We start from the raw sequence: 16,964 nt of genomic DNA, 5'->3' as shown, positions 1-16,964 counted from the left end.
GTCATGAAGAGTTCTTGTTCAGTTCACCACTGGGTAATTTCCATTTTTCATATGCCCCAGAAACATCTCTCCTATAAACAATGCTGATTCTTTGGTTCTTATTTGTATGATCTTATATATGGTCAATATTTAGCATAACTGCTTTCAGAGTGGTAGTATAATTTGATTTGATACAGACATTGACTTTTTCTGTATGTATACACACACACTGGTGTTCCCTGTTCTTTAGTAAGGAGTGTAATTGTCTGCATAGTCATATTCTGAGTATCTTTCAAATTTTCTTTTTGTTTACCCTGTAGATTGGGGATCATGGCTGCTAAGAAACTGAGAAGAGCAAAGTTGTCTGAGGAGCTGTGTGAAAGGCTGAGTCGCCATCAGATCACTACCTGTCAGGTGAGAGTTATTTTCTATTTGTGAGGGGTATTTTTTTGGGAGTGGGTGTTAATTTTTTTTCTAGTTTAATATCTGGGGAGCTTTACTTTTTTTAAAGTTGGGAACACTTCAGGCCCATCTGGCCTGCTCCCTTGTGAAAATACATCTTTAAAACAGCATATGCCTAACTAAGACATTGAAACTTGTATGTGCTTGCTACCTGCACTTCCAAAAGTCCTGAAGATGCTTTATTTCATCAGGGGTGTGCAGCTGCTACTTGTACAGAGTAAGACATAAAGTTGTGAACACTTCACAAAAACACATGTATCTATCATTTGAAGGTGCTGTGGTGGTTACACTGTCAGTTATGAGTTGATTCAGCAGTACGTTCTGAAGTTGTTCTTGTGAGTGCCTGAAGAGAGCTGAGAGGCCCTGTAGAGTTCAGTAGTGCACATCATAAATAGAGAATCTAGTCCTAGGACTGCAGTTTAGAAGACATGATACATTTTCAATGTTTTTCAATGTCAGTAGACTTTGGGACTATTAAACAGTTCTGTAATGTTTGGTATATTGAGTCTGTGGCCTTTAAAATACAACTTCTTTTAATATATTGGTGTCAGAGAAAGGTAGGAGTATAGCACAATGCTGTACAACATGGTGCAGATGGTAAACCTGGGACATGTATACTAATTGTATACATGTATAAATTGCATCAGGTTAGTCCTCAGTCTTGATTTCTAGGTTCCTCTGAACTGTTCTGTCATCTTTCAGGACTTTTTATGTCTTTCCCTCTTGGAACTAATGAAAGTGACAGGACAGAGCTACTATGATGTGCAGAAGCTTCTTTGTCAAGTCAGTCGAGCTTGTGCTCCCAAAATGCAGACTGTAAGTATGCTTGTGTTGATTGTGGTTTTGATACAGTATGTGGGGGAAAAAGCTAAATAGTGGCAATATATTTTTACCCAGGAGGCTTGGATGCCTCACTTCGCACAATGAAAATACTTGTATTTAAAATTTTAGATCTCTTATGCACTTTAATTTGATGCAATGACTTTTATTAGGCATTGTAGCCTCAAGGGGTTGTTTAGGCTTGGAGAACTGCCTCTGAGAGCAGTAGGGAAATATGACATTTTCTCTTACAGTCTAGCATATACAAATTACCTTTAGTTTGGGCCCTGAAAATGAAAAAACACCCAACCACCATTGTTTAATAGAAGCAAAGAATAAGAATTTCAGTTTAAATTTGTCTTAGACATAAAATTGGTGCCTGGAAGTTAAGTGATCCTGAAAGTGATTTCTTCAGGAATTTTTCTGTCCATGTAAATGAGCTGTAGTATGGTTTAGGCTACAGGTAGCCTACTTGGGGAGAGTGGAAGAAGGAAGCAGGTGGTAGCTGCACCTGTAGTGGCTAGGTTTTGGGTTTTTTTTAATTCAGGTGAAAAGATGGTTGAAGTGGTATCTTGTGGAAAAGAGAGAAAATGGACGCTTCTGACCTGTGTCAATGCAGCTTATTTTTCCTGGGGGAAAAAAAAAGGAGAAAAGATGGCATGTCAAAGTTTATTATGTGTAATTGGCATAGTAATTGTAGCAGTATGTGAAACTTTGAATTCAGAAACATAGTATATTAAGGTTGTTAACATGCAGAATTAATATCATAGATTTACAGATTATTAGATTGGAAGGGATCATCATGGACCTCAAGGTCCAGTGCACCTCAAGGGTCATCATGGTCCAACCTTATCTGGGAAAAGCATGGCCCATCACCCTGTCCAGCTGCATCTTAAAAATGGATTAAAGCCTAGCTAATTTCTAGTTTTCCATCAATAACTGTTACACTGAAGACAGATGGAAGTTTTGAGTAGAATTCTTGTATCTGCTTTTGCCTGTCATCCATGCATCACTATTCAGTCAAATTCCTTTGCTGAGAAGCTTGGCAGATACTGAAGTTCATCAGACAATAGTTATCAAGGGCTGTTGTAAGTGTGTACAGCTCTGTAAGTGTGTACACTACAGAGTTGTATTTCAGAAGCAGAGGATGCTTTTAGGGGATGTGGATTGAATTTTTGCAAACACAGGCTTTCAAATGGACTTCACATCAGCGTGACTGATGTAACATGGCTGATGTAGCAAGAAGGTTTGACAGTGTCTTTGTGTAAAAACAAATAAATAAACAACAGGCATTACAAATCAAGGAAAAATACTTTCCAGATACATCATTGGAAGCATTGGCAGGAAAAAGTGAGAGTATGCCAAGTTTTACAGAAATTAGTTTTACTGTATATCTTGCCTTGCAGTGTAAATTACTGAGTGAAACCTACTGAGCTTATCAGAGAGGAAGCTAGTTAAGGGGTGACTTGATCACATTACATGTTGAATAGAAAAAGATAAATTATATTAGAGGCCTCTAGAGTCTAGGTGAACTGAAAAACTGAACAAGATCTAGTGATACATTTGAAACCAAATCCCTGAAATTGGAAGTAATAAGAAAATCTCTAAGCTATTGTTGGGAAGCATTGTCTAAGGATGTGGTAGTTTTTCATTCACTTGGACTTCTGATCTACCAATTGAATGTTTGGTTTATTTTTTTCCTGAAAGACAGTCTAGCTTGGCTCTAATTTAGTGAGTTTAATGCAGAAATCACTGGGTAAAAATTTATAGTCCATGTTAGGCAGGAAGCTAGACTATTGTTTCCATGATCTACAGGGTTTGCTTCCAGTCTGCAGGGTTTGCCCTGTCAGAGGTTAAACAAACAAATGATTAAATTAAAATATGCTGCAAATCCTTCTTCAGCAGTGCATATATTCACTGTTAAAGCGAGTCTGAGCCTAAACTCCGATCCGTTGGGGTGAGGTGAAATTTGCTGGGTTTTTGCATTGGCCTGTTCTGTGTGTTGAGAGCTGTTCTCTGTTTTTTCTCAGTAGAACTGAAGAGCAGGGATGGTCTGAATAAGTTTCAAATATTCTGATATGCTTCCTGTCACAAGAAGAGAATTGCAGCATAAAAAAGGAAGATATAAGATGTCTTACCTTAGCTTGCTGGTAGAACTAGCTAGAAACTTTTCTGACCAACCCCAGCAAAAAAATGTTCACTTAGCCCAAGAAGTATGTACCAAAACCATCTAGGCTTCAATGTAGTTACTTACTCAGTTAATCACAGAATTGTTTTGGTTGGAAAAAACCTTTAAGACCATCGAGGCCAATATTATGATTCCTGTAGAAGTTCTTCCACAGTATGCCATATTCCCATCAGACTGTCATAAGGTTGGGATAAGTCTTATGCTTGCATTTCTCACAGGGACAGAGAAATCTGTTCTTCTGGAGTGGTCAAACTTGGCAGGTGATGGCAGTATGCTGTGATAGGGCTTTGAGAATCTCTCTTGTTGGGCCAGGAGTCTGAAGCTCTGCAAACTCTTACCTGTGGCTAGAGCAACAACCTTTAGATCTTGGACTGTTCCTTTTAAAAATCAAACTTGTGATCCTCGGGGTGCTCAGTGGTTGAGGAAGTGTCAGTTTTAATCGGGTGTCTGCCAGGTGTAAGCAAGACCTGTGTCTTTTGGAAATGTGTTTTCATATTTCCAAATTGGCATCTCTACTTTGTTCTTTTCATTTGGGGAATCAGCTTAAATCAAACAAGAAATAATTTTTGTGAGCTGGAGTTCTGATCTTGGACCAGTTCTTCTAGTCAGTGGAGGAGCTAGCAATTCCAACTATTTTCGTTTCTTCACCTGTCCTGTCTTCTTGACTAGTCTTCCTCACAGAAGTGGAAAACTATGAATGGCTACAAAATCAGCCCAGGCTTATTCAAGCACTTGGAAATCTTTAGCAAACCTTTCCTTCAATCCAGGTGGTTTCAAATTGGTCACATGTTGGCTAGGGTGTTCTTGGTTTAGGGATTCATGCGTGTTCTCTGTTGGTTAATACATACAGCATTAAGTAGTTTTATGGGTTGAATGCAAGCCTTACTGAATAGGAGCAGAGAAAACCCTTAACACATGATTAATGTCTAATCTAATATTGTGGTGAAGAAGATGCAACAAACTTCTACCTGTACTCTGTGAGCTATAAATGGGATATAAATGTGACAAAGACTGACCTTAGAGTTCCATAGTTGAAGAGGGAAGTAGTTTGTACACTGGCAAGTGTTAAGCCCTTCCAGGTTGATGAAAGCAAATGCAAGATATTCTGTATTTCCATTGGAGAAAAAAACATTTTCCAATTTCTGTGGATGTTTTTTTTTTCCCTTCCATTTATAGGCATATGAAATGAAACTGAGGAAGGCTGGCAATCCTTCTTCAGCCTTTTTGTCCACCACGCTTCATGGTTTGGATAAAGTCTTGCACGGTGGAGTGTCCTGTGGATCCCTTACAGAGGTAACTTGTTTGATATGTTTTACTGCAGTTGTGCATCACACCTAAAAATAAAAGCCACAGATAGGTTGGATTGTCTTGTGTCAGGAGTTTTAAATACAAAACACACAAATTTTGGGTGAGAAGTACTATTTTTAATTAGTAGAGGCTACACTTTAGTGTAGTTTTGTTGTTTGTTTGGGTTTTATGTTATGTTTTTTTTTTCCCACAGTTACTATTTTTGTTTTCCCAGCATGTTGGTTAAGTAAGAAAATGCAGGAATTAAAAAGTTTGGTGACCCTGTTTTCCTTTGAAAAAAAGTGAGAATGTTCTTAGGAAATATGGGAGAATTATTGAGTGGCTTTTACCGTGGGAATGTTGCAGTGTGATTTCATGGTCAGAACACAAGGTGCTGTATCCTGGGCTGTATCTTTCAAAAGAAATGTGACCAGCAGGACAAGAGAAGTGATTTTTCCCCTCTACTTAGCTCTCATGACACCCCACCTGGAGTACTGCATTCAGTTCTGAAGCCCCCAGCATAAGAGGGACATGGATCTGCTGGGGTAGGTCCAGGGGGGGGCCCTGAAGATGATCAGAATGCTGGAGAACCTCCCCTATGGGGAAGAGAGTTGAGGCTGTTCAGCCTGGAGAAAAGGTGTCTGCAGGGAGACCTTATAGCAGCCTTCCAGTATCTGAATGGGACCTACAAGAAAGCTGGGGAAGAGCTTTTTACAAAGGCTTGTAGTGCTAGGATGAGAGGGAGTGGACTGAAGCTTCAGGAGGACAGATGTAGGCTGGGTATTAGGAAGAAATTCCTTGCAGTTGAGGGTAGTGAGATGCTGAAACAGGTTGTCCAGGGAGGTCATGGCTACACTCTCCCTGGAGATGTTCAAGGCTAGAGTGGATGAGGCCTTGAGCACCCTGGTCTAGTTGAAGGTGTCCCTGCACATGGTGGGGGGTTGGAACTACATGGTCTTTAAGGTCCCTTCCAACCCAAACCATTCCATGAACTGGGAGTTTATTTCAGTACTGACTTTACCTCAAGTCATTATTTTTTATGAAGGTGCAGTAAGCAAGTAGGGCAAAAATGTGACTCATACAGACATGAGAATGACTTTCCACAGCTTTTATATCTAAATGTAACTAATTTATGCAATAAACATATAATGCATTCTTCTAAAAGGGACTGTAATGAAGGCCTGTCTTATATGCCTACATTGCAGCACTTGAAATTGCATCTCTGTCTGTAACTGGCACACTATCAACTTTGGATGCAATGCTGCTTCTTTTCTTAGAATTTTCTTTTAAGTATGTGGGACTACTTCATCTTCTACTACCTGGATTTCTCTTACCACCTCACAGAAAGTGATAGTAACTTGCATAGCTTCTATAATCTGGTAAGACAGGATTTGTGGTATAGTTGCTCCTGGGAGACATTGAGTATTCTAGAAATACAAAGATGCAATCTGACTTAAGAATTTGCTAAGCCAGAAATAGGGAAATGGCACATATTGGTAGGGGCATCAATATGTGTGTCCTGTTCTTCCCATGCCATCATTGTAGGCCCTCAGCAGAGACCAAATCCAGAGATAGAAGGACATTAGTTTCGTGGTGTGTGGCAACATTTGCCACCTTAAAGTTCAGAACTCAGCCACACACTTGAAACAAGTGGAAAAATATATACTGCGTGCCTCACACTCTGAATCTAGATGGGTTGAAACCAATTTATTTCCTTGAACGCTGTAACAGTCCTTACCAAGTGCTTTTCTTTGTCTACTGTGGCAGATTGCCACAGCAGAGGAGTAGAAGTGAGAAGTTATAAAAACCTTACTGTGAGGAAAATGCATTTTCCCCCACATCCTGTAATCAGATTGGTTTTGAGATAGAAATCATGTATGAAATCTGTGGGGAAAAAAACACATTGGTGTTTAAGCAGCACTGAGTTTAGACCATAACAAACTCTGCTCTGGTAAATGTGTATGTAATGAGTGGATATTGCTTTTTAAACACTGAGTATTTCTCTTGGTACGAGATGTACAGGAATATACACCATTCAGGTCTTCATGCATTTGTCAAAACCCATCCATGAACTTCATCCAGCTGTCAGGATTAGTATTTTCTTCATATCCAGGGAGGTCATTCTGCCCCTGTACACTGCACTGGTTAGGCCACACCTTGAGTACTGTGTCTAGTTCTGGGCCCCTCAGTTTAGGAAGGATGTTGACTTGCTGGAATGTGTCCAGAGAAGGGCAACAAAGTTGGTGAGGGGCTTGGAACACAAGCCCTATGAGGAGAGGCTGAGGGAGCTGGGGTTGCTTAGCCTGGAGAAGAGGAGACTTAGGGGTGACCTTGCTGCTCTCTACAACGACCTTAAGGGGGGTTGTAGACAAGTGGAGGTTGGTCTCTTCTCCCAGGCAACCAGCACCAGAACAAGAGGACACAGTCTCAAGCTACATCAAGGGAAGTTTAGGCTGGAGGTTAGGAAGAAGCTCTATACAGAGAGAGTGATTACCCATTGGAATGTGCTGCCCGGGGAGGTGATGGAGTCACCATCACTGGAGGTGTTCAGGAGGAGACTTGATAGGGTGCTTGGTTGCGTGGTTTAGTTGATTAGGTGGTGTTGGATGATAGGTTGGACGTGATGATCTTGAAGGTCTTTTCCAACCTGGTCTATTCTATTCCATATTTAGGCCTAGTTTTGTTGCCAACTTACTATAAAAAAATGGATCAGACCTTCTGCAAGCAGTTGATCTCAAAACATGAATGTCAGATACAGTTTTCCTGAGATGGTGTAAAATAATGCTCTTCAAGATGTAAATGAAAGTGCTTAGTTTTCCAGAGCTGTATACTTTGTAATACTTCTCAGCTTGGCTGATTAACACAACATTCAAGTTTTTAATTGTTTCCTTAAAATAGTTATCTCTTTAAACATGAGAAAGTCTGGGAAACTTGCTAAATGCTGTTTTAAGAGTGATCATATTCCATATGAATCTGTGTATTTGAAAGTAGCTGGGGGAAATGAGTATGTTCAGACAGGTTGAACTTCTGTCTGATTGCAAATGAAGTGCACTGCACCAGGAAAGGTGTGACACTAAGTTGTCTTCTGAAAAAAAATGCCAAAAACTGTTGAACGTTAAGCTTTTTTGTATTCTGGTTAAAAATGCAGAGATCTACCTGGTGGTGGTTCAATAGGTGATCTCACTAAGTGACTAAGATAAGCTTAAGTCTCTGCAAGACATCTAGTGGATGAGACCAGGACTGCAAGCACTGTAGAATAGAATAAACTAGGTTGGAAGAGACCTTCAAGATCATCACATCCAACCTATCATCCAACATCATCTAATCAACTAAACCATGCAACCAAGCACCCTATCAAGTCTCCTCCTAAACACCTCCAGTGATGGTGACTCCACCACCTCCTCGGGCAGCCCATTCCAATGGGTAATCACTCTTTGTAAAACTTCCTCCTAACCTCCAGCCTAAACCTCCCCTGGTGCAGCCTGAGACTGTGTTCTCTTGTTCTGGTGCTGGTTGCCTGAGAGAAGAGACCAACCTCTGCCTGTCCACAACCTCCCTTAAGGTTGTTGTAGAGAGCAATAAGGTCACCTCTGAGTCTTCTCCAGGCTAAGCAACCCCAGCTCCCTCAGCCTCTCCTCATAGTGCTTGTGTTCCAAGCCCCTCACCAACTATGCTCTTCCACCAATACCTTGGACTTGGTTGGACCCTCATGCTAGATTGACAGTAATAACTATTTCATCAGCAGTATTCTAGAGACAACTAGGTAGGCTCCAGAAATTAGAAAACTAATTTGAGAGACTGGAGATGTCTTAAAAAAAAAAGTGTATTACGTTTATTTGCCTTCTAGGTATTAGGTGTAGAAAGCAATTAGGGCACATATCTAGCAGTTTCTCAGCACATGTAAAGGCAGAGAACAATTAACTGTGCAGAAACTAAATTTCTCATTTAAAACTTGGTTCTGGAGATGTTTTTACAAAGCATTTTTGCAAGAGTCATGACGTCTGAAGTAGTTTCAAAGGTTGGTGGCACTGCAACTGCAATTCAGCATGGTTGTTAGGTGAAAGCTACTAAGTGTCTGCTGCTGCTGCTTTGATGTTGTCCTGCAGCTTGTGAGCACTGTCAGGTCATGTTCTTTTTGCAGTAAACCGATTTTGGAACTGAAATCATTTTAATTTGGTCTTTTGCAACTTAGTGGAGGATGGCTGTCCAGTAGATTGCCCTTCAGTATTTTTATCATAAGGCAGATATTCAAAGTCTCAGAGGATTTCTCTTCAATAGTATGTTTTGTGCAGTGTTTGCTTCCTGACTGGTATGGCTAAATCATTGTCTTCCTGTTCAGCAGTGAGGGTGGTTGGAAACTTAGAATTTGAATACATGAGCCATGGGGTTAAGAGTTGTGGTTGTATCTTCTACAGCCAAAGCTGTTTGATTTTTTGAGTGTCAGAGGGCTTTGAATTGCATTATGTTGTCTTGAGCCATTTTTCTCCCCCCCCAAACCACTGTTAGGTTTTACGTTGGGAATTAAACGGTAGCTTAAATTTTGTGGTCAGATGTTGCAGCTTTTGGCCAGCTACTCTGAGGAAAAATTAAAGTAATGACTTCATGAATATTGAAGAGTTTAATCTCCTGGTAACTGAAGAAGAATTAGCTCCTTGAGGTTTCATCCAAACCCTACAGACGTGCCAGAGAAAATAACATATAGCTTATTGAAAAATAGAACTGTATTTTATTAAGCAGAGAAAAATTAAACTGTTGTAGTCTTCACATTTCTGTCTGGATATTGCAGTATCACTAAGGTTGGAAGAGACCTCGAGGATCATCAAGTCCAACCTGTCACTACAGACCTCATGACTAGACCATGGCACCAAGTGCCACGTCCACTCCCCTCTTGAACACCTCCAGGGATGGTGACTCCACCACCTCTCTGGGCAGCACATTCCAATGGCTAACTGCTCTCTTAGTGAAGAACTTTCTCCTCACCTTGAGTCTAAACCTCCCCTGGTGCAGCTTGAGACTGTGTCCCCTTGTTCTGGTGCTGGTTGCCTGGGAGAAGAGACCAACCCCTTCCTTGATTATTTTATAAACTTCATTATTTTTTTCTTATATGCTTTTGTTTCATAGCAAAGGTTGACTAAACTCAACTAATCAAGCTTTTTGCAGGCATTTGAAATTACTGGAGAAATGAATTTTTGTTTTTAACTAAGATGGTATAGTTAAACACTTGCTGTACGTGTGGTAACTACAATAAGCTGTGGTAGTTCTTTAAAGTTCTTCACTGTGGATCCTTTAAAATCGTGTTTTAATGCCCTTTAAAGGTATGCTGGTATAAGATGGAAGTGGTGTTGTCTCTGGGAATAGAAATTATCTCTTGCTCCTTTGGTTTAATTTCTTGTACTAGCTCCCTGACTTCCTTTGATATGATTCTAATATCCTCAGACATTTTTACAGCATCTCTGCTGAATTAGAACCTCCATCAGCCACTTGAAATAAATGCTGATTCCAATGCACCTCCTGGGCAAGGCTGTAACTACAGGACTTCTCAGGATGTCAGGTAGTGATAGGACTAGGGGGAATGCAATGAAGCTGGAGGTGGGGAGGTTCAAGCTGGATATGAGGAGGAAGCTCTTCACCATGAGAGTGGTGAAGCCCTGGAATGGGTTGTCCAGGGAGGTGGTTGGGGCCCTGTCCCTGGAGGTGTTTAAGAGCAGGTCTAGTGTGGGGTATCCCTGCCCATGGCAGGGGGGTTGGAACTAGATGATCCTTGTGGTCCCTTCCAACCCTGACTGATACTATGATACAGGTGTTTATATGAGGTCTCCTCGTAGTTGTCCAAACATTTTAGTTTAACAACTGGGTTTGTCCCCTCTCCTAATTAATTTCAAGTCGTCTTTTTAACTAAAAAAGGTTGATGAGGTTCCTTGGCTATCACAGTCTAAGGACTATGTATTGCTTTTTGAATTTTTATATATGCTTGGCATTCATATTAAAATGTGGCAGCTATTGTTGATATGGTATTTTGCAATTTAAGTACACTGGATGTGGGACAGGTAATTGCACAAGGATGACTGATTTCTGATCTATAATTCACTAAATGCAGTGTGTGCTTCTAAGCCAAAATCATCTAATGCTTCTCTTGCATTAAAGCTTCAAGTAGATTGACTGATACAGCTTGGCTCTCAGGCTTTGCTTAAAGATGAAAGTGATTAGAGAGATTTTTAACCAACTGTTTACAGTAACTAATGTGTGACAGTAGCTAAAGCTATCCCTCAGTAATTCTCCTGTAAATGTTCTGTGCTTCAAGTCGTGCTTGACCCCTAGCAATACTATAGTGTATTGTGATGAAAGAGTGTTTGCACTTAAGACAAAATACTGTGCATTTTCAGGCTCAAGAGTCAGTTTGATTTTGAGTGTCTGGCTATTGTAAGGTTTCTTTTTTTAAACAGCTCTATATTTAAGCCTTTGTTTTGGCAATACAAGATGTTTTGAAGAGGTGTGCTTCGTTTTGCAGCTTAACTTCCTCACAGAGGCTTACTTTTATGTAGTCTCAACTAGCAACAAAATGAACCCGTTATCACTCTGATTTTAGTGCCTGAAGTCACTTCAGCTTTGTATGTGCTCTTTTTCAGCTCTCAGTATTTAAGATGTAATTATCTGCCATCCCAGAAGCAGTGACAATGTAATATTGTATTTAAAGACCCACTGTAGCAATAATGAATGTATGATTCTCTGAACACAGAAGCCAGCATTCATTTGCAATCTCTGCAAGATCTGCAGTGGATAAAGAACAGCATACTGCCATCTCCAGTAGAAAAATCTTGCTCTCAAACTGGGGATCTCATCAGACAATGTATTCTTTTGATCCTTGTGGGTTTTCTCTTGGATGAAAACCATACTGGAACTGTATCATACAAGTTGAGCATGCTCACTTTGAAGAGCTGCTTAACTGCAGCAGGCTTTCAGCAAGTGCAGGTGAAAGCTTAAAATTGGCAAGCAAATCTGGGTCATTAAATGGTGTTCATGTTGAAATGTGATAGTGGGGAGGTAACACCAATGACAAAACACACATAAAGTGTAGTCTCTGGGGCAGATAATCTGTCTTATGTCAATATGTGGTTCATACTGAACATTCAGTCTTTACAGGATATATGCAATTATACTTGTGATTGTCAAGGAGGACCTGGTTGTAACCAAGGCAATGATAATTCCTAAGCAGTCATCTACATCTGTGAACAAGTCTAAACTTTGTTTTCAGCTCTGAAGATCATTGATGTCATTCATTCACATTAATGTCAACTGTGACTCTTCTAATTCTGCTCCATTTTAGAAGATATCACAGAGGAGATGGAAGAGAACTAGGTGTTGCTCTAGGGAAGATTGAGTAAAAGAAGGGTGACAGTAGGTGACCTCAATAGGAGATGTAATAAAGGATGTCAGATAAAGTACAAGCATAATGCTCTGTCGGAAGAGAAACTGTTCATGCCCTGAATGAGTTTCGCTGCAAGGTGCAGATCCCAAAGTAACTGGAAGTGATGCTCTGTGGGCTGCATTCTATCTTTTTGTGACTGTCTCCTTTGTTACTCTTTTTTTCTCATTTATTTTTTTTTCTTCCAGATAACTGGCCCACCAGGTTGTGGCAAAACTCAGTTGTGCATTATGCTGAGTGTTCTGGCTACGCTCCCTGTAAGCATGGGAGGACTAGATGGGGCTGTTATATACATTGACACAGAGTCTGCATTCAGTGCTGAAAGGTAAGATGCAAAATTCTAAAAGACACACTTAAAACTGTTTTAGCACCTTTTACCTTAGAACCTTCATGTATTTTCTGAGCAATAATGACACACTTATAAAGTAAGTACTGGCAGTAGTTGTTCAGTGTTCATCTGATACATACAATTATTCCATAGATGATGAAATTAATATTAGGAGGGTAAGCAAACCATTATTTTGCCTGGAGAAGAGAGGATCAGGGGTGACCACGTTGCCCTCTACAACTACCTGAAGGGAGGTTGTAGCCAGGAAGGGGTTGGTCTCTTCTCCCAGGCAACCAGCATCAGAACAAGGGGACACAGTCTCAAGTTGCGCCAGGGGAGGTTTAGATTCGAAGTGAGGGGAAAGTTCTTCACTGAGCGAGTTGTTCATCATTGGAATGTGCTGCCCAGGGAGGTGGTGGAGTCACCGTCCCTGGAGGTGTTCAAGAGGGGATTGGACGTGGCACTTGGTGCCATGGTCTAGTCGTGAGGTCTACTGAGACAGGTTGGACTCGATGATCCTTGGGGTCTCTTCCAACCTGTACTGTGATACTGTGATTTTTTATGATGTTGCAGATTCCAATTGTGGTATGACAAAGTGAGTGGTGCACTCTTATTTAGAAATGGTTTTAACAGTCCCTGTCGGAAATCTTTGTGCAGTTTAGTTTGTGGAGTTAGCAGGAGAGTTTTGAGGACGTAAAAGGCCAAGCGTTGTGAGTACAAAGGAAGTGGAGATTTTTCTGTGAACAGCGGAACTTTCATAACCAGTACTCCTTCAGGTTTCTGTCCTGTTTCTGCTTAGTGGGTCCCCTGCTTTTGCTCCTGAACTTCTGATTTCCTCCTGCAGTCACCTTGCATCTGTCCTATATCCTCAGTGATGACACAGTACTGTGTTCTCTTATCTTTTTAAAATTCCTGGTTCTTCAAATATCTCCTCCTTTGCCCATGTGACTGAAACTGCTCAGCTGTCACAGTATCTTCTCATTGCTGAATGAACAGGAGACACTGTATGCTGAATGTGCTTGAGAGTTACAGATGTATGAACGTGTGGGTTCCCACTCTTCCCATTTTAACTGACAGATTAATTAATGAAATAGTTCTGCTGCATTTCATTTAAGGGAAGTCTGATTTACTTTCATTGGCTACCAACTCTTCTAAAAGATGAAAATTAAATGGTTTTGAGATGTCTATTCCTTTGTCACTGTTTGGAATTAGTTTAAAAGATATTAAGGGTGTGTTGGAAGACATGAAGTATATTAGTCTCATCCTTGTTTTTGTAGAAAAATGGACAGAAAATGGTTAGTTGAAATAACTTATGTATCAGTTATAATCATGGACTGAATCTGCAATATCAAAGCAAGCGTATTTGCATTGCTTAATCATTTAAGGCTATGGATAAGAAGGTGGGCTTTCTAACTCTGGTTTTGTTGAGTTAATTTCACAGAGGTTTGAATTACTTCAAACTGGAAGTGTAATATATCAAAGAAGAAAAGCTTCAAGTATGGCCATGCAAATTACCATGCTCCATTCTAATGTACCACTTAGTTTTTATTTCAAGTCCCTGAGTTGTAGGTAGTAAACAAAAAAGCATAAGTTAACACTTGTTGCTTAGAAGAAATGCTAAAGGAAAGGAGAAGTGGATGTGAAAAACAAACTACAACACAAAGCAGTGCAAATGCATATAAAATACACAAAAATCTGACAAGCCAAAACCTTCTCCAAAGCAGACCAAAAACCCAGTACTTCTTTTCTCCCCCGACCTGAGGTTTGCCATAAGCCCCAGCACTCTTTTTGCCCTGCCATTGCTAGGCCTAGTTCAGAGCTGGTCAGGCTTGAACTGCCTTTCCCTTGCTTCCCCTTTCTGAGGCCCATCAAGGCTGTGCTACACCCCCATGCCTAGGCCAGGATTGCACACGAAAAATACCAGGACACAGGAGGGAGGAAAGTGGAAAGAGCTGGTTCTGCTGCTATCTTAGAGTAAGGTAACAGAATTATGGGAATAAAATACCAAAAGATGACAATTTCCTGTCCACTCTGCACTGTCTTTGGCCTCTGGAGGCTTGCACTCTGGTTTGGGTTTGTTTTTTTTTAAAGGCCTAAGTCTCAACCTGTGGCAGAAGGCCATCAAGAAGATAGCACAGTGGTGAGTGGCAAGGGGAAAGCAGGCATATATTGAAATCCCCTTCTGTGCTGTTACATGCAGAAGGCTTTTCACCATTAAGGACAGTCAGGAATTGGAAAAAGATTGCCCAGAGAGGTTGTGCTGCTTCCATCATTGAAGGCTTCCAAAATATCACTAGCTAAAACCTCAAGTAAATAGTTCTGACTTTGTGACTTTGTGCTTTGAGCAGGACGTTGGCCTGGATGTTTCCTGAGTTCTGTTTCTAACTTGAATTATCTTTTGATTCTATAATCCTGTATAAATGGCAAATAGAAGAGACTTTGCTTGTTGTTTTAGTTGTTCTAAACACAGATAAAGGGGCAAATATCCATTTAATAGCAACTTACTTTAAAGATGTTAATGGAGACATTTAGCTGTCACTACTGGTTTTATTTAAAACTCCAAAGTCTCTACAGAAAGCTGGGGAAGAGTGTTTGTACCCTTGCTGCTTTTTAGGGCTGAGATTTGCTGAGTGGCAGCTGTTGTATGGGCTGCAATGCTGTGCTGCTTCTAGAAGGATAGTACATAAAGCTGGTTAATTCTGTTTCTTTTGATGACAGGCATTTCTTTTTTCTCAGTCTGCCTGGCAGGTCTGACTTCAGGGCAGGCAGCTTTTTGCTTCCACAAACTTTTCTAGACTTATTGTTTATTCTCTAGACATGACAGTTTAGTTCAGTCTAATAGTAATGCTGAGAAGAGTGATGAGAACTGAGATATGATTTCTGTGATTTACATAATTTTTTTTTTTTCTCATGTAAGAGAAAGCTGTAAAAGTGTAGATGGTGTCCATCCTTCAGCTTGTTAGAACATGGACACCAGTCTGGGTAGATGGAATGGTGTAAGTATGGAAATCAAAATGGCTAGCAGTTCTGTAGTAATTAAGTTCAACTATAGCCTGTTGTTAACTCAACACATAGACTTACTTAAAGTAAAAAATAGAATAGAATTAACCAGGTTAGAAAAGACCTTTAAGATCATCAAGTCCAGCCTATCACCCAACACCATCTAATCAGCTAAACCATGGCACCAAGTGCCTCATCCAGTCTCATTTGAAACACTTCCAGTGATGGTGACTCCACCACCTCCCTGGGCAGCCCATTCTGATGGCCAGTCACTCTTTCTGTGAAGAACTTCCTAACCTTGAGCCTAAACCTCCCCTGGCGCAGCTTGAGACAGTGTCTTCTTGTTCTGGTGCTGGTTGCTAGAGAGAAGAGACCAACCCCCACCTGGCTACAACCTCCCTTCAGGTAGCTGTAGAGAGCAATGAGGTCTCCCCTGAGCCTCCTCTTCTCCAGGCTAAACAATCCCAGCTCCCTCAGCCTCTCTTCACAAGGCTTGTGCTCAAGGCCTCTCCCCAGCCTCGCTGCCTTTCTCTGAACACATTCAAGTGTCTCAATGTCCTTCCTAAACTGAGGGGCCCAGAACTGGACACAGGACTCAAGGTGTGGCCTAAGCACAGAGTACAGGGGCACAATGACTTCCCTGCTCCTGATGGCCACACTATTCCTAATGCAGGCCAGGATGCCATTGGCTGCCTTGGTGACCTGGGCACACTGCTGGCTCAAGTTTAGGCAGCTGTCAATCATCACCCCCAGGTCCCTCTCTGTTTGGCAGCTCTCCAGCCACTCTGACCCCAGCCTGTAGCTCTGCATGGGGTTGCTGTGGCCAAAGTGCAGCACCCGGCACTTGGGTTTGTTGAATGTCATCATGTTGGACTCTGCCCATCTGTCCAGTTGGTCGAGGTCCCTCTGCAGAGCCCTTAATGTTCAAATATCAATGTTCAAACTTTAGTGTTTCTGTGTTTAAACCAAATGAAAACCACTAAAAGTTGTTTTTTTCTGAAATAGCTGTGACATTATGGGTTTTACAGAAAGAGACTTAAATAACAAGCATCAATATTGCTATTAAGTTGTGTCCACAGTTATCATCCACTAGATGCCACTCTTCTCCAGCTATAGGCCTTGGGATGTGTCTGCTTAAAATGCAAACAATTAAGTTTCTTATCTATTATTAAAAAGTCCTCATTTTGGAAAAAGAATGAGTGCTCAGTTTGTAGCTATAAGTTTCTGAGTAAAATACTTGGATCAAAGAGTTCAGAGGGGTTGAACTGCTTTCCACTGACTTCTGAAGTGTTTGTAGTCAGTCAGCATCTCTAAAATGTATACCACTTAAGTGATTTTATGTATGAACTCTGATTTAACTGAAAATGTTAGCTTCCCATCAGTAAAATTGTTTAGTTTTCTATCTTTGCTGGAGGTTTCTTCAAAGCAGTTTCTGAATATCAAAGTGTTTTGACAACAGAAAATAAATATCCAACTTC

General features: G+C 40.8%; 1 protein-coding gene across 1 annotated transcript in view; it reads left to right on the top strand.

Moving 5' to 3' along the window:
- The first annotated feature begins 300 nt into the window (after positions 1–300).
- Positions 301–16,964, top strand: part of RAD51B (RAD51 paralog B) — a 396,338-nt gene continuing 379,674 nt past the window's right edge. The window contains exons 1-4 of the mRNA XM_009897215.2: positions 301–393; positions 1,144–1,257; positions 4,625–4,741; positions 12,347–12,483. Of these exons, the coding sequence (XP_009895517.2) occupies positions 310–393; positions 1,144–1,257; positions 4,625–4,741; positions 12,347–12,483 (452 nt within the window). The 5' untranslated portion in view covers positions 301–309. The remainder of the gene's footprint in view (positions 394–1,143; positions 1,258–4,624; positions 4,742–12,346; positions 12,484–16,964) is intronic.

This window comes from Dryobates pubescens, chromosome 5, assembly GCF_014839835.1.
Source record: "Dryobates pubescens isolate bDryPub1 chromosome 5, bDryPub1.pri, whole genome shotgun sequence".
Classification (NCBI taxonomy): Eukaryota; Metazoa; Chordata; class Aves; order Piciformes; family Picidae; genus Dryobates; species Dryobates pubescens.
Note: the sequence above shows the minus strand (reverse complement) of the source record. Positions and strands in the feature narration are given on the sequence as shown.